Genomic DNA, 18,365 nt, shown 5'->3' on the forward strand with positions numbered 1-18,365 from the left:
TTCTGAACACATCCACCTTTCCCATCTGCTCTTGGGGTGATTACTTATAAGCATAATCTATGATTTCTGACCCAAACTCCCCTAATTGGATCCATAGTTGCTACTGTAATTTATCTTACAGATATTCCATTGAATTTTCTTTTTTTTTTTTTAAAGATTTTATTTATTTATTTGACAGAGAGAGACACAGCGAGACAGGGAACACAAGCAGGGGGAGTGGGAGAGGGAGAAGCAGGCTTCCCGCGGAGCAGGGAGCCTGATGCGGGGCTTGATCCCAGGACCCTGGAATCATGACCTGAGCCGAAGGCGGACACTTACCGGCTGAGCCACCCAGGCACCCCCTGAGCATACTATTATTTTGCACAAGTTTTTTTTTCTAAAATTATCATATACTAATTGTTTAATGTGTTAAGGGCAATGCTTATCAAAAAGAAAGAAGGAATTTTAAAAACCAAGATATTTTTTATGTATAAATCTATTTTTTATTTTTATTTATGTATTTATTTTTAAATTCAATTAATTAACAAATACTGTATTATTAGTTTCCGAGGTAGAGGTCAGTGATTCCTCAGTCTTGTAGAATACCCATGACAACAGCACAGGGTTGCTGAATGTCTTCCGAAGGGTGATGTGATTTGGGCTGGGTCCCAGAGACCTTGCAGGGTACAGGTGTCCTGGGAACTTTCCTCAAAGGGGCCACTGTGAGTGAAGTCCGAAAGGCTGGTGCCCCCAGGGAATACTGGGGAAATGGTGGGGGGCTGACTCTAACTGAAGCAGAGAGCACCCTGAGCTCTTAAAGGTTACAAAAGTTTGAATGTATTTGGTAGAAATTGTTTTATCTTTTCACAATTCTAAAAAGTATGCACTTTTTGATATTTGAAATGATATAATTTATATGTAAGTTATAAAGCATAATAATTAAACAAAAATATATCTGCTACCCAGCTTAAAAAATAGACCATGACTAATACCCTTGAGACCCTCATATACCTCTCTTCGAACCCATCAAGCTCCTGCCCTTCCAAAAGTAACCACTCTCCTGAATTTTGTGTTTAACATGGCCCTTATGGTTTTATTGCACATGTATACATTCTTAATAATTGTAACAGCTAGGGGCGCCTGGGTGGCTCAGTCAGTGGAGCGTGGACTCTGGGTTTCGGCTCAGGTCGTGATCTCAGGGTCATGAGATAGAGCCCGGCATCGGGCTCCGTGCTCAGCAGGGAGTCTGCTTAAGACTCTCTCTCTCTCTTTCTCCGGGCGCCTGGGTGGCTCAGTCGTTAAGCGTCTGCCTTCGGCTCGGGTCATGATCTCAGGGTCCTGGGATCGAGCCCCGCATTGGGCTCCCTGCTCAGCGGGAAGCCTGCTTCTCCCTCTCCCACTCCCCCTGAGCAGACTCATCTGCTTGTGTTCCTGCTCTCACTGTGTCTCTCTCTGTCAAATAAATAAATAAAATCTTTAAAAAAAAAAAAAAAAGACTCTCTCTCTCTCTCCCTCTTCCTCAGCCCCTCGCGCTTGTGCTCACTCTTGCTCTTTCTCTTGAAAATAAATAAATAAATAAATCTTTAAAAAAATAATAATAGTAACATCTAACATTCTTTGAGTGCTTGCTTTTTGTAAGACACTATTTTAAATTCTTTGTATTTTAACTCTAATCCTCACAACAACCAGAAAGGGTAAATATTGTTATTAACATCCCAATTCAGCAGTTGACTGGACTGAGGCAAGGAGAGGTTGAGTGACCTGCTAAAAGTCACGCAGCTAGTACGTGGCAGGCCCTGGTTTCAAGCCCTGGTAGTTCGCTCTAGCTTCTGTACCCTTAACTACTTATTCTACGGACTCTTAACAATGTATTGCCATTCTCCTTATTTTTGAATCACGTACAAATAGAATCCCACTGCGTTAGTTCTGTCTGTCCAGAAGCGCATTCCAAGATGTGGGTTCTAATGAGAGTGGTTTCTTTGGGAGGTGAGCCACTGTATGAGTCAGAGTTCTCCAGAGAAATAGAACCAATAGGATATACATAGATGATATAAGAGGAGATTTATTTTTATTATAGGAATTGGCTCACATGGTTGTGGGGGCTTAGAAGTCCCACCATCTGCCGTCTGTGAGCCACAGAACCAGGAAAGCTGGTGGTGTAATTCAGTCTGAGTCCAGAGGCCTGAGAATCAGGGCCCCATCGGGTAAATCCTGAGTCTGAAAGTCTGAGAATCAGTAGCACCATAAGTCCAAGGGCAGAAGATGGATGTATTAGCTCAAGCACCGAGCAAATTTGTTCTCTACCTGCCTCTTTGTTCTGTTCAGGTCCTCAAAAGATGGGATGATGCCCACCTGAATTGGGGAGGGCGATCTTCTTGGCTCAGGCTATCATTCAAAGACTCATCTCTTTCAGAGACATTCTCCTGGACACACCCGGAAGTGTTTTACCAGCTTAGCTCCTTAGTTCAGTTAAGTTGACACATACAATTAACCATCACAGCCACAAAAAACCAGGAAGGGAACGGAGTGGAAAACAAGGAAGGAAAAGCCAACAAAGAAGTTACCACTTTGGGGCGCCTGGGTGGCTCAGTTGTTAAGCGTCTGCCTTCGGCTCAGGTCATGATCCCAGGGTCCTGGGATCGAGCCCTGAATCGGGCTCCCTGCTCCGCGGAAAGCCTGCTTCTCCCACTCCCACTCCCCCTGCTTGTGTTCCCTCTCTTGCTGTGTCTCTCTCTGTCAAATAAATAAATAAAATCTTAAAAAAAAAAAAAGAAGTTACCACTTTGGGCAACTGCATCTGAGTCACACTAAGGAGCCAGAGTAGAATAGACACTAAAGATTCATCCCATCCAAGGGGGTGGCGGGTGGAACCAGAGTATTAATACAGCAACTCATGGCAATCATGGGTTGACGCCGGGCTCCTAGGTGTTAATTGCTGAGCACTCTGGCCTGCCTTGTGTGCAGACAGAGGGAGCTTCGGAAAGAAACCCCCCGGCAGAGGGTTGCAATGACTGACATAGGGCTTGGATTGACCTGTGCTGAAATGGTAAAGCCTAAGGGGTATAAGCAGGGAGCTTCTAGTATCTTGTCACAGACTCTGTGAGTAATCCTGCAATTTGCTTTTATTTTTGCTTGCTGTTCACCGCTGTGGTTGTGAGATTCATCCATGTTGGCATGGTGGTCCATGTAAATTGTGGTTCATCCATTGTCACTGCTATATTCCATTCTAGGACTGTGTTCCATTTATTTATCCCTTCTTTTTTTTTAATCCCTTCTTTAGTTAATGGACATTTGGGCTGTTTCTATTTTTTTGTTATCAGAAATAATGTTACTTTCTTTCGCAAGTCTCTTGTTGCCTTTGTCAGGAGTTTCTCCTCTATACCTAGGTTTAGAACTGTTGGGGGTAGGAAGTATTCACATCTTACTCTTTGCCCCACAATGAGTACAGCAGTTGTCCCAGGAGAAGTATCAGCAGCAGAGTTTCAGATTTCCTAATGTTTCATACCTTTGCTCAAGATGATACTGTTAGATTTTTAATTTTTGCCAGTCTGGTGGGTATAAAGTGACATTGCTTCAAATTTTGGGAGGATGCACACACACACACATACACACATTTTTTAAAATTTACAAGTCATGTGGGTCCTAGTTCAATTTTGGTCTCCATCATTTTTTTTTAAAGATTCTATATATCTATTTGAGAGAGGGAGAGCATGAGCAGGAGGAGGGGCCGAGGGAGAAGCAGGCTGTCTGCTGAGCAGGGAGCCCAATGCGGAGCTCAATCCCAGGATTCCGGAATCACGACCTGAGCCGAAGGCAGACGCTTAACCGACTGAGCCACCCAGGTGCCTTTGGTCTCTGTTATTGTAATTTAAATTGTCAAAGAAAGATGGGAAATACTTGAAGTTGTGACTATAAGTGAATGAAATTGTTTTGCTGGCATAACTTGTATGATGGTTCATCTTATGTGTCAACTTGACTGGATCATCCAGATATTTGGCTAAACATTATTTCTGCATGTGTCTGTGAGGGCATTTCCAGATGAAATTAGTGTTTGAATCAGTGGACTCAGTTAAGCAATTTGCCCTCTCCCATGTGGTGGGCATCCTCCAATCTGTTGAGGGCTTGAAGAGAACGAAAAAGTGGAGAAAGGCAGAATTTGGCCTTTCCTGAGTACTTGAGCTGGGCCATTGATGTTCTTCTGCCCTTGGCCCTCCTGGTGCCCAGGCCTTCAGATCTGGATTGGAATCCACATCATTAGCTTTCCCTGTTCTCAGACTTTTAGGCTAGGTCTGATTTATATCACCAGCTTTACTGGGTCTCCCGCTTGCTGATGGCAGATCATGGGACTTCTCACCTTTATAATTGCATGAGCCTCTGTTTGATAATAAATATATTTATTTATTTATTTATTTATTTATTTATTTATTTATTTATTTATTTATTTATTATTGACTCTGTTTCTCTAGAGAACATCAACTAGTACAACTTGCCAACAGGTTCTAAGGTCAATGATAGGAGAAGACTTTCAAAAGTATGAGTGAGGTTAGCACCTTGAGTCAGGTGTCGCATCTGAGGATACACAGTAGGATGACGCTAACGTTCTGCATGTCTTTTAAAAATTCAGTGTCCTTATTTTACAGGCAGATGGTAGCCTTCCCTCTCTGTACTCTGACTTAATGATTTTCTTAAGATCTTTTTCACTTTGGAACAAGTGGTTCTTCTGGAGGACTTATCCCAGGAGAGAGCTTTGTCAACATCAATAAATCTTGGCAATACCTCTAGGGAAGGAGGTAGCAGTCGCTAATATTAGTTTCTTAGGAGTGCTACACCAAATTAGCATAAATTGGGTGGCTTAAAACAACAGAAATTAATTCTCTCACAATTCTGGAGCCCAGAAGTCCAAAATCAAGGTGTCAGTAGGGGTGTTTCTTTCTGGAGGCTCTGAGGGAGAATCCGTTCCATGTCTCTTTCCTGGTTTCTAGGGGCTGCCAGCAACTCTTGGCATTCCTTCAGTCTGACTCCGTCTTCACATGGCTGTCTTTTCTTGTAAAGACACTTGTCGTTGGACTTAGGCCCCCAAAATCCAGGATGCTCTCATTTGGAGATTCTTACCTTAATTACAGCCGCAAAGACACTTTTTCTAAAGAAGGTCACAGTCACAGGCTTTGGGGTATACATATCATTTGGGAGTCCACGATTCAATCTGCTAACGGGAGGCAACAAAAGACGCAGTTGAGAGGAGAGCTAATTACATTAGATATTCAGAGGTTCTGCTCATATCTCTCTTTTAGTCGGTGGGGTGGAAAAACACCATGCTGGGCATTAGAGATGAGATTTCTTCATTTGTGTATTCTGAGAGTTAGTAGCTTTTCCCCAAATAGAGGCACAGTAACAGATGTCTGATCTCACCGTACGGATTGTCAAGGAAGCCTGCCAAACAGGAGGTGGTGGTAATATTTTCACTGGGGAGAATATAAATGACTCTCTAAGAAGGAAAAATAAGTGCGCTTTTGGGTGGACAGGTTGCAAAAGAATTTCTTTATCTTGGTTGTTATTTAATTTTTTCTTCCTGATCTTAATATCTTTCTTAAAAAAAAAAAAAAGCACCCCCCCCAAGTTCTTCCCTGGAAAATAAACCTATTCTATAACATTCTATGTATTTTATTGAAAAAGTCAGAAGTGAGAATGACAAGATGTGAACTTTTTAATTATTGTTTTCTTTTTTTAACTTTTCTCTGTTTTTTTACAGTGAAAAAATTTGGTAAATTTCCCATAGTTAGCAAGAGACATCATAGATATTTTAAATAATGTCATTTACTTCTTCAGCTGTTTGTTGTTCTCTCTGAACCTGAATTTCTTTTTTAAAAAGATTTATTTTTATTTGAGAGCGAGAGTGAGTGTGCTTGAGCAGGGTGGGGGAGGGGCAGAGGGCGAGAAGCCTCAAGCCAACTCCCCGCTGAGTGTGGAGCCCCAACCCAACCCGGGGCTCTCCATCCCATGACCCTGAGATCACGACCTGAGCCAAAACCAAGAGTTGGACGCTTAACTGACTGAGCCACCCAGGTGCCCCTGAACCTGAATTTCTAAGCAGTAAGATCGTTGTATTCCTGTCTAGGCATCCTTAAAAAAATGAAAGTGACATTATTCTAAGAAAAGAAGTGTGATTACCCCACTGTTACGTTTATTTAGACAACACCGTAAGTAGTACAGACAGGCGCCTAGAGCAAGGCTAGCAGGTTTGGACTGGAGTGTGCGGGGCTATGCATACAGTACTAAAAATACAGTACTAAGGATCACAGGGAGAATACCTTTGTGAAAAAGATCTTAGCCCTCCAAAAAAAGGCCCAAAGTATCCAAAGTCACTATATAAAAAGCTAATATGACTACACTGTGAACTATGGTACATTTATATTTTTCTCTTTCTTTCTTTAATTTTTGGCCTCCGCTCTTAAGGTCAAAGACTCACACGATTTTCATGCTGAAGACCCTTAAAAAGTTACTTATTCTATTGTTCTCATTTCACACTGAGGAAATGGAAACTCTTAAGGTTAAATAAATAACTGAATGTGACACAGTTAGTAACAAAGCATCCGCCTGGCACACACCTCTCCTGAAGCTAAATGCCTGAACGTTAAACAATTTATTCAAAATCATTATCAGGAATATTCTAGATCTCATATGAAATGATTACAAAAATTAACTGTCATTCCCATCAGTTTTTCCTAAGTTTTCTTAAGAGATACATTATAGTTCAAAACCTGAAAAATACTTAGTCCTTGCATCTTTATTTTCAAATTTCTAATTCATAAAATTAAAAACAATGCACACACACACAATTTGAAACCTAGAAGGTACTGTAGTTACAGTGAAGGGCTTACCTGCTCAAAATTCTATTTGTTCCTATTTGAGAGGATTGGCCTAAATTGGCATATATGTTTAATTCAATCTCTCTGTGCAAATTTTGCATTTTCACATTGAGAACAGTGTTTCAGCTGTGGGCAATAGACAGTTGCTTCAGATTTTATCCACTTTGGTATCAGTGCTAAATTCATTATTAAAACCCCTAAAAGTTACTTTTTATCAGGTGTGGCTCATTCGAGCAAATAACACTTCAGAGTATAAAAATCAATTTCCCCCACCATATCTTATTTAATTCTCATACAACAACCCTGAGGAGGAATTTATTTTCCTTATGTTTTTTTAGCACATGTAAAACTAAGCCTCTGAGATTTGCTCAAAGTCACATCAGCCTTATTTAAAGTAGAGAGCTTCAAATAAACTGTCTGTAGGTAACAGTATTATACCAACACTAATTTTCTCAGGTTTGATAAATAAATATACCATAGTTGTGCAAAATGTTAACATTGGGGAAAACTGGGTGAAGAATATACACTGGAACTCTTTAAAACTTTTCAGGAAATCTCAAAGTATTGCAAAACTTAGATTTAAAAACAGGTCCTCTAATTAGTCTCAGGGTTTTTTAGCATTTTAGATCTGGCAGGGTAGAACGCAACCTTTCCATTTACAGGCATGGAAACTGGTGCCCAAGCTGACTTTCCTAAGCTCACCAGACCAGATTCCCAATGACTAAGTTGGTTCTTTCACCACACCTGCCTGGTTTGCACAGCACGTGTAGAAATCTTGCATACTTTGATTCAAAAAATTTTGTCAGCAAGTCCACAGAGCCTATCTCCCTTGGGGGCACATGCAGAATGATATGTACAATCTGTTGCAATGCCTAAATTCATTATATTTGTGAATCAATCTTCCTATCACAAGACTATTCAAACTATGTGCACCTGCAAAGGCCCCAGCAGTTCCTGCCACCTGGCCCCGGGATGGAGGAAGACACGTGCTCCCTTACTCTTGCTTCGGATTGCTTTTCATTGGTGCTAACGCCTTTCTGCTAGCTGACTTCTTTCTTCCCACTTACCTCTCGTGTCCACCGAGTGAGGCTGTGAGGGCGGCACTCAGAGCAGAATTCTGAAGCTGTGTGCTTCTCCCCACCCCCCCTATTTGAGAGACATCTCCCGGTTAGAGGCGCCTGGGTGGCTCAGTCGGTTAAGCCTCCGACTCCCGATTTCTGCACAGGTCATGATCTCGGGGTTGTGGGATCCTGCCCCGTGGCGGGCTCCACACTCAGGGCAGAGCCTGCTTGTCTCTCTCCTTCTGCTTCTCTCTTGCCTGTGCTCTTTCTCTCTCAAATAAATAAAAAAAATCTTAAATAAAAAGAGAGAGGCATAGGTTCGATAAGTTTCAATAAGACTCAGGCACAAATTACCAGGCATGCACTCCTCTCATTTTTGAGCTCTGGGATCGAAGAGAAGGACACTTCTTCGAAATTCTGCTCTGTGATCCTACCTAAGTGAAGCTATTAATATTATTCTATTCCCCAGCAAAGGTTGTGTGTATACTGCTTTATTCCTTTTGCAAGCCACCGCACTGAACAGGTGTTGGAATAAAGGAATTTTTCCTTCAAATCTGTTCTTACCCTTGGACTGTGAACACTGCTTCTCCTGACCTCTAGTTTTGGTTTCTGAAACCTGTTGCCCTTGGCTATCAAAGGATCATGTGATGCCAGTGAACATATACGAAGAGGAAAAAAAGAGAAAGAAAAGCAATAAGGAAGTACAAAAACATTATTGCCAGTTTTCCTGTCTTCTGGCAAAGGCATGGAACTGAAAAACCATGTCAGAAAACAGAGAAAGGTTTAAAAATAACAACTCTGCTTTCATATTTTTCTTTTTTAAAGATTTTATTCATTTTTTTAAGTAATCTCTAACCCCAACGTGGGGCTCGAACTTAAGACCCTGAGATCAAGAGTCATATGTTCCACCAACAGAGCCAGCCAGATTTTCGTATTTTTCATGTTTTTACGTTTTCATGTTTCCTCCCAGTCTTGGTTCACATGCGTAGATATGTTAAACGAGTATACTATAAAGATTCTACTTTATATTTAATTTTTTCCCTTTAACATTAAATCATGGGCATTTTTTTCATTTTGCAAGTCTTCATTATGTTCATTTTAGTAGATGCATGATATTTACAGAGTGTTGCCTGTGTGTCCAGTGTTCAAAATATGTTATCTAATTCCCACAAAACCCTATAGGGTAAGTATTGTTTTGCTCATTTCATCTTATTTACAAAAGTAAAAACTGAGGCTCAGAGGGGTTAAGTAACTTGTTCAAATTCATGTATCTAGTGACGGTGTAAGTCAGGATTCAAACCAAGGTGTGCGGACTCCAAAGTCTAGGCTACTGACTTGTCAGATGGGACAGTGAGGATATGCAGTGGAACTCCAGATCCAGTTACCTAGCCCGATGCTCTGTCCATAAACCAGTGGTTCTCTGGCTGTACACCAGAAAATATCTGGGGGAGCTTTGAGAACTATTGCTACCTTGTCTTAGACATTTGGGTGTAACTGGCCTGGGGTGTGGCCCCAGGCATCAGGGTACTCCAAAACTCCAGGTGTTTTAATGTCAAGCTACTGCTCTGACAACTTTACTGGAGAGACAACAGAAGAGGAGAAACACAAATCATAAACGAAATGAATGAGTTACTTCACTTCAAAAATGGCTTCGTAAGTTATGTCTCCTGCCACATTGCGGTAGTCTATCCATGTAAGTTTGGGAGGCATTAGCGTAGAGATAGAAAGTGAAGCCACAGCTGTAGATGAGCTTGCTCTTGCAAAGCATGTAGTGAGAAGAGAGAAAGGGTAAGAATAGAGCCCTGGGGTATAATATTTAAGAGATGGGTAGAGAAAGAACCGAAGAGCTATCATACAGCCTACTTCCAGGATTTTTAAATGCTAAGTGCTGCTGAGTGGCCATGTCGGGGAAGGCCTGAAAACCTGCGGAATCAGCCCCAAGTCCTCATGGGAATATTCACGGAAAAACACGGGGGAGCCGTGTGGCTAAGGCAGATTCCAGTGACTGAGGCAAATGTGGGAGGTAAGGAAGTGGATACAATCTATATGGAGCTTTTTACTGAAATTTTGGCTTTAAAAACGTATCAGTGTGTGTTCAGCTGTAAGCATGGGAATACCCAAATGAAAGTGACTTACACAATAGAGACCCTCCCGTTCCGTACACACATACACACACACACGCACACACACACACCATATAACAAGAAGCCCAGAGGTGGGTGGTTCACAGATTTAGACTCTAGTTGGCTTCTCTGGGATACTCTTGGCCACCCTTCATGGTCATGAGACGGTAGAAGCAACTTCAAATATGACGTCCTCACATGACAACATCTAAGGGATAGATCTCCTCTTCTGCCTCTCTTTTTATTAGGGAGGAAACCCTCCTGAAAACCCCCAGCCAACTTGATCTAGAGACTCATTGCCCTTAACAATCACATACCCCACCCCCAGCTACAAGGGATTCTCAGCAAGTGAACATCTGGCATTTTTGCCGTTTACATTGGGAGGTAGGTTCTGCTTTCAAAGAAGGGTGGGGAGAGAGAAAGGTGACCACAGAGTTGCACAGAGAGTATGAAGAGAGCATGGTAGCCAGAGGTAGACATGGGCTTAATGCAAGTTCTCTGCTTGTTTGTTTTAACATGGTTGAAGATGAGCATGCTTAAATGCTTGTCGTAGAAAAAATATAATCATAATAGTGAGACCCCCCTGATGGTGGGAGGCATGGGAAGTAAAACAGGAGAGATGGACAGGGGTCTCTTCCATTCTAATTGGAGGGAAGGAGAAATGAAAAGAGTGTCTTGATTTAGAAGCCTCCTTGAGGAAGCATTGCTGTCAACTGAAGCTGGTGGGTGCCCTCCTGTGTATTCCCTAGAGCACCCCTTCCTCACCATTATGACAACCACCATTTGGATATTTGTTTGCCTGATGTCTGGTATCTTCTCTAAACATTTTTTTTTTTTAATAAAAACTGGTTGAGGGCAGATATGATCTACTTCAAAGCTTGTGCTCTTAGCCAATGGATCTTGCCTCTCCTTTTTAAAAAAATTTTTTAAAATTTAATTAAAATTAATTGGCTTTAATTTAAAATTAATTTAATTTAATTTATTTAAATTTAATTTTATTATGTTATGCACCATACAGTACATCATTAGTTTTTGATGTAGTGTTCCATGATTCATTGTTTGCGTATAACACCCAGTGCTCCATGCAGAACGGGCCCTCTTTAATACCCATCACCAGGCTAACCCATCCCCCCACCCCACTCCCCTCTAGAACCCTCAGTTTCTCAGAGTCCATAGTCTCTCATGGTTCGTCTCCCCCTCTGATTTCCCCCCTTCATTTTTCCCTTCCTACTATCTTCTTCTTCTTTTTTTTTTTTTAACATATAGTGTTATTTGTTTCAGAGGTACGGGTCTGTGAGTAATCAGTCTTACACAATTCACAGTGCTCACCATAGCACATACCTTCCCCAAAGTCCATCACCCAGACACCCCATCCCTCCCACCCCCCACCACTCCAACAACCCTCAGTTTGTTTCCTGAGACTAAGAATTCCTCATATCACCTGTCTCTTTCCTGATCACCCGACTACCCTCTCTGGTGGTTGGCTGGTACAGAGCAGCTCTCAAATGTATTTGTTGAATGAATGTGGCTGAATGTGAGTGAAGTTATTTGTGAAGCCCATCAACCTTCTTTCAGAACTGTGTGCAGGACTGTGTAGCAGTCCTGTTAAAACAAAAAATCCTGCACAAAAAATCATTTATGAAATATATAACCGGTAGATCAGATATACACCATACCTCACTCTACTCAGTGTTGCAAATTTCAAATCGATGGATTTGTGGTTCTTCATCCATCCCCTGTCCTAATCCCTTGACCTAAACCGCCAAAACACCACCTGGAATCTTTGCTTGGGCTCTAAATGTTACATGGCTACAGCATTCCGACGCGGGCTCTCTTTAACCTCGGAGCTGCAGTGTCCCGCGAACCTAGCGTGGTTGCGTTTGTTCCCTAATACTTAATGACTCCAAATGCGGTGACACTGTGGTGCCTTTAAGGCCTGTCCACCTCCAGTTCTCTATGCTCTTAACACCCGGAAAAGAGGTTGACACACGAAGCGTTCTCTGTGGCTGCAAACATGTTTAGCCAGCACAATCACTAACAGCGTGAGTGTGCAAGTCAAAGAAGTACCTTGCCAGTGTCACATCCCGACTGTTTCTTTAAACGCCACAGGATCCCTATCACAGAACAAAACAAGACAAACATACAAACAACCGTAAACCAAATTTGTCAGTGACCCCCGTTGTGTCCTAGTCGTGCCAAGACTGGGGTGGTTAAAGCAGGCTGGTTGTTTTAAAGATGTTTCCAGCCAAAGGCAAAGCTATCTTCAGAGCGGTTCTTCATCCACGTGGCTCGCGCGGACGCTAATTACTAAAAGGCGGAGAAACGTGCAGCCAGGGAGCCTGGCCCAGCGGCGGGAATAAACTGGCACTTCCAGAAATAAAGCTCCGCAGCCAATGCGGCGCCTCGGCCCGCGGGATTGGCTGCCCCGGCGGTGACGTCGCCTGGGCGGGCCAAGTCAGTTTGCGACAGAGGCCGCGGCTCCCGGCCGGGGGAGCCGAGAAGAGGGGATCCGCAGCCCAGCGCTCGGCCCTCGAGCCCGCTCTCCGCCAGCCCGGAAGCTTTCTTCCTTCTCCGCGCGTCTCGCCCGCACCGCAGAGTCTTGGCACCGGATCCCGGCGGGTGTGTGAGCCCGGGAGCAGCGGAGCCTCGCGCGGCCAGGACTCCCCAGCGCGAGGGCGGCAGGGGACGCCGAGGTTTGGCCTGCGGGCGCGGGGCGGGCGCGGGGCGGTTCCCGGGAGGGTGGCCAATCTGTGCGCGACCGAGGCGGGATTTTCTCTTCCTCTTGCTCTGACCCGGCCCGCGCTCCAGCCGCGGCTCCTGCAGGAGAGAGCGAGGGGAGTTGCGGAAAGCGCGACGGGGGTAGATGCGGCAAATGAAAGGGGATCCGAGGTGCCTGGCGCGGCCGCGGCTGCAACCTGCAGCTGCAGCGCTGGGGCAGAGGCCCGCGGAGTGCTCGGCTTGGGCAACTTCACTTTTCCCGCCGCTCGAAAATTGGAGGGGTGGAGAGGTGCCGAGGGCTTGGTGAGGGGCTTGTCATGAAGTCTTCACTGGACCCCCCCCCCTCCTCGAGCGTGGAGGCGTTGGTGCTCAACGGGAGACTGAGAAAGCTTGGGAAACTATCCTGTAAAGAAACGCGGTGGTGAGGGGTGGGAATCGTGGGGACCCCCGGGAGCGCGCGGTCGCGAATTTGCCGTGCGAGGCGCAGCGCCCGGCGGGGCTGAGCGCTGAGATTTGGGGAAGCGGGAGCCGCGCGGGCTGGGCGTCCCGAGGAGAGTCGGCCACGCGCTGTGCTTCTTTCACTTCCTGCAGCAGCTGCTCGCTATGAGGAGGGCAGCGGGCCTCGGGCGGAGCGGCCGCGTCCCCCGGGCCTGAGCGCCCACCCGCCGCCGCCGCCGCCGCGGGGACTGCCCCGACCCCCATGCGCTTTCGGCCATGAGCTCTCGGTGAATACGCGGCGTGGGCAGTCGTGGACCTGACCCTTCGGGAGGTAACGCTGGTTCAGCTTTGAGTGGCCTGCGAGAGTGAAAAAACCCTAACATGGAGGACTTTTCCACCAGGACCTATGGCACCAGTGGCCTGGACAACAGACCTCTGTTCGGAGAAACGTCGGCCAAGGTGAGTGCGGACCTGGATTCCGGGCTGGGGACGTGTGTGTGTCTGTGTGTGTGTCCTCCTGCCCAGAGTCCTGGCTGCGGCCCGGGAACGCACTTGAAGGAGGAGAGCGCTGGTTCTTCAATCCTGCCTTCCTCTTAAGATGTTTGTCCTGCCACTCGGCTCTTTCTTTGGGACCGCATTGGGCCCGCAGCCCCGCAGGCGGGGGTGGAGAAAAGTTTAGAAAGTTGTGGGCTGTTGGGGGCCCTTCAGGGGAGTACGGAAGCCCCTCTCGGGAGGGGAGGTGGAGCTGGAGTGCTAACCTTCAAGAGGCCTCAGGTGTGCAACTCAAGCTTCCGCAAGGAAGAACACCGGAGAGGTACTTCTGGTGAGTATTTATCTAGAACCATTAAGGGCTTACGGCTGAGGCAACCAAGCATAGCAAAGAGGCTTGAGAGGAGGCTTGCTTTGATGGTGCTCCGATCAAAGGGTCTCTGGACCTAAACAAGCTGTAGTCCCTTATTTTAGCCTTTTAAAAAATATAATGCCGCCTTACAGGCTTTATCATGTGATGTTCTGGGCCAGTAATTGAAGAGAGCTCTTTTCCTGGCTTCCGCTTTAACTTTGAGTCATTTTGGCAAAATAAGCCTGTGGTTGTTTTCACCTAGAAAGTGGTGTTGGTGACCTTTGAGACTTGCTTGACAAAGGTTTTTTTTTTTTTTTTTTTAAGATTTATTTATTTTAGAGATAGCGCAGGAGTGCACAAGCAGGAGGGGGAGAGAGGTGACAGTCCTTTCAAGCCTCTCAAAAAGTAGGGCACACGTGGAGGCCAGAACTTCTTGGGTTTTTCAGCGTTGGGGGGGACCTCTGACGGAAAGGATGGGAAACATAAACCTGACAGGATGGGGTGTAGCCCTGAGTTTGGAAGTTGCCAGCCTTCTGCAGGACTACTACCGGGTTTTTAAAACTCTGTGTGGATATTCTTTCTTTCTTTTTTTTTTTTTAAGATTTTATTTATTTATTTGACAGAGACACAGCGAGAGAAGGAACACAAGCAGGGCGAGTGGGAGAGGGAGAAGCAGGCTTCCCGCCGAGCAGGGAGCCCGATGCGGGGCTCGATCCCAGGAGCCTGGGATCGTGACCTGAGCCGAAGGCAGACGCTTAACGACTGAGCCACCCAGGCGCCCCGGTATTCTTCTTTCTTAGAGTCTTAGGAAAATGTTTTAAGCTTGGTCCCTGGGAAGATGCACCTTGTTTATTTTGTGGCTTTGCATAATCCCGGCTCAACTGCACATGGTTTGAGGAGCATGGTTCTAGTTGATTAGACGTTCCTATTTCTACTACAGTTATTAAGTATTATGTGATAGACCCTGGGGGTCCAAGGAACACAGTTCGGTGGGCGAAAAAGAGAAAGAAATGTGATGCATTGGATCTGTGTTATGACGGGGCATAGAGGGGGCGTGTTGGGATACACAGGAGAAACTGGTCACTTTTGTTTGGGAAGCTTGGGGAAGATCATGGATGGCTTTTCCATTCAGAGTTTCTGGTAGCCTTGGGCTTGCACGTATGAATGCCCTTAAATTGGGGTTTAACAAGAAGAGGATTTGGGGCCTGGAGAGTGGAGGGAGCTTGCTGCCTGAAGGTGTTGGACCCGGGGCACCTGACTGTCCATTTGTCCCAAGAGCTAAGAGGTTCAGTGTCTCCCTCACATGCCTTGTTGCACAGATTGGGGTTCTGGGTGATGTAGACTTGTGATCTCCTTTAAACCCCACAACCTCTTAACACTGAGGTAGATGACTTGGTAATGGACTTGATTTACAGAGATACTGAGAAATACTGACATTTTCTGACTTGCTTGGGCCTAAACAGTCAATGACTGTAAGTTTCCTGTGACCTGTGATCAGTTTGAAACCCATCCAAGAACTTGACTGTTGGAAATGTTTCTCTCTTTGTTGCATACTTTAGTCCGAGAGTATATAGGCCTGGCATTACCTAGGCCACTTTGGGCATTATAACAGCAGATTCAGCTACTCAGAGACTAAGGTACTATTTCAGATATGAAAAGTGCTCCCTTCAATTCCCTCCGTCAGGCTGACAGAACGATTGGACGTAGAGAAATTATCCAGAACTGAGAAAGGAAAGAGACCATTGGTTTGAGAAGGGGAGAAAACATTTGTGTTTTACAAATGGAGATGTCCGATCTGAAGAAGGAGAGACCTAGGTCTTTAATGACAGCAGGTGATTTTATTGGCGGCTCTGAAGGTGGGCCAGGCACGGGAACTGGGCAGGAAAAGTTGCAGTGCAGCCAACCCTGTGGAGAGCAGTCACTGCCCGAGCAGGGCCGATCCCTGGGAACCCGGAGAAACCCTTCACTGGCCCCTCTGTGCACGTATTCCCAGCCTGCTCTCCTTCAGATGCCAGGAAACTGGACACACAAGCCACTTAACCGTGAGACTTAGTATTAACGAGCTACCGTTTCTGAGGAGAAAATCCGGAAAGGGGAAAGCCCACTTCCTGTCATAGTCTGTTAGATGCTCTGAACTTTCAGGAGTCTTGTTTGCCATATAACAACTGATCGTATATACCCTCTCGGTTTTGTTTTTATCTTTATTTTTGTTAGCCTCTCAATTTTAAATCTAGAGCTTTAGGTCCAGTGTCTACCTCTAAGGCACAGATGACTGAAAGCCCACAGAGCAGAGCAGAGTCTCCAGGGAAATCGTTTTTCCTCCGTGCCACTCAGCATGGGGGGCATTTAGGCTTTCCCCTGTTTGGTCATCCAGTTCCTTTGTAAGGTGGGCGTTGACTTCGATTTTATAACTAAGGAAGCTGATCCACAAAGCAGGCTACTTGTCCATTCACACTACTAGTTTTTCCCTCGTCATGTTTTAACAACTCCCTTTCAGGAGTTGATGAGGGTAATAGATAGTAAATGATGCAGTCTCTGTGCATGCTTGGAAAAGCACCAGTTACCCATTCCCAGGAAATGGGTTCATCCAAAGTCATGGAGTGAGTGAAAGATAGCAGAATCTACTAGAGGACAGAAGATACATCATCCAGTGGGCCTTGAACAGCCTTTCTGTGGGCAAGTCTCTGCAGTAACTTTTGTCTTCATCTGTACGGGATGCACATACTTCTTTCATTTCCCAAACTCTAACCATAATCAGACTTCAGCATGATATTTAGGAATACCCTCTCAGATAGAGCTGTGGAGGGAAAGGCAGAGTGAAACCGTGCTGTCCTTCCGTAACTATCTCAGGGATGATAGACAAAAAAGGGAACCTATCCGTCATTCCTTTGGAATTACATATTGCGAGGTGGGCTAGCTTACGCATACTGGTCAGAATGTTGTTTTCAGCTGTTTTTATCCATTCCTGAAGTCTGGGGTGGACTTACGTACGTTCTTTAAAGGGAAAAAACAAATGTGGCGCAATTGCCAAGGTGAATATACCTGGGGTTGCCAAGCCTGTGCTCTAGCTTAGTGTTTTCTAAAAGGAGCACGATCCAGTAGAAATACAATGTGAGCCACAGAGGTGATTTTAAATGTCCTTGTAACCATACTGAAGTATAAACAGGCAAAATTAATTTCAATACATTTTTGTTTAATTTCCTATCCAAAATACATTTGAAAGTATAATCCATATAAAAAGCCGAAATACTTTTACATTTCTGGACTAAGCCTTGGACAACCAGCATGTATTTTTCACTTGGAGCCCGTGTCCGGTTTGGACGAGCACATTCCAGGTGCTCAGTAACCACCAACAGCTAATACCGCCGTAGTGGACAGCATGATTCTGAAGCAGGTGAGTTCTTAGTTACAGTGTTTCCGTAGTCCTTTGCACAAAATAGTTTCCTCTTCTGGGGGACTCGTCAGAACCTTTAGCATGCTGATTTTCACTGGGACTCTGGAGAGGGTGGGGAAGTAGTACCTGTGGACTGTTGGTAACAAAGCCTTTTAGGACGGGCGTGATGAGTTAGGGAGTTCTTCCCTCCCCCACGGGAGCATTCATGAGCCCAATTTCTACAGAACACTCTTTCGGAAATGTTACTTTAGGAAGCCTCTTCCTTTGCTCCTCCCTTCCCTCCCCTAGTGTGCACTAAAACTGGAGAAATTCCCCCTCTCTTGTCCGTAGCTGCCTTTAAAAGTTTGCCTTAGGACCACACATAGTTGGGGCCATCTTTCTAAGTAATGGAGGGGGCCCTAAGTTAACCTCAGGGCTTGTGAGTCTGTCTTGGTTTGCTGCCTGCCTGCCCAATCATCTGAAATCCGTTTCCTCCAATCCAGATGGATGAATCTAAGATGGGAGGGGGAAGATGGTTCTCTGTGGGGAGAAAGCAAACCCACACCCTATAGCTAGCACAAGCGAGAAAGCAGAAAAGCTACCCTTGGTGGGAGGTAATGTAAACTGCTTTCTGGACCAGCCTGTTCTGTTGATCTGTCACTGGTTCCAAAAATGAGTGATTCATTTTGAAAGGCGGGTGGTGACCGTGGTTGACCTTCCGTTCATACCTGGGCGTGATAGAAGAAAGTGAGTGACTTTGGTTACAGTATGTACACTGAACTCTGCTAATATGGGGGGCGGTGGGATCTGTGGAGGGGATATGTTACTGGGTCCGGAGATTCAGATCTTTGGTTCCAGAGGCAAAAGATCCATGTACAGAAGTATTTTTCCTGCGTCCTTCCCTCTTCTTCCTGTAAACAAAAGAAACAAACAAGGTTGGGTGGGCGGGGGGGGGGGGGGGGGGGG

General features: G+C 45.2%; 1 protein-coding gene across 11 annotated transcripts in view; it reads left to right on the forward strand.

Annotated features, from left to right (window-relative positions):
- TMEM243 (transmembrane protein 243) overlaps positions 1-18,365 on the forward strand; it is a 91,414-nt gene that overhangs the window by 57,771 nt on the left and 15,278 nt on the right. For 2 of the 11 annotated variants that reach the window (XM_081800610.1, XM_081800617.1), the window contains exon 3: positions 13,587-13,644. The exons of 1 other annotated variant lie outside the window; for it this stretch is intronic. In XM_081800610.1, the coding sequence (XP_081656736.1) occupies positions 13,587-13,644 (58 nt within the window). Of the gene's footprint in view, positions 1-12,474; positions 12,723-12,807; positions 13,051-13,338; positions 13,645-17,249; positions 17,421-18,365 lie in introns of those variants that run through there. 8 more of the 11 variants (XM_081800619.1, XM_081800620.1, XM_081800611.1 and 5 more) reach the window with 8 other exon arrangements.

The sequence above is a fragment of the Leptonychotes weddellii genome, chromosome 12 (genome assembly GCF_054177405.1).
Source record: "Leptonychotes weddellii isolate Sample4059 chromosome 12, ASM5417740v2, whole genome shotgun sequence".
Lineage (NCBI taxonomy): Eukaryota > Metazoa > Chordata > Mammalia > Carnivora > Phocidae > Leptonychotes > Leptonychotes weddellii.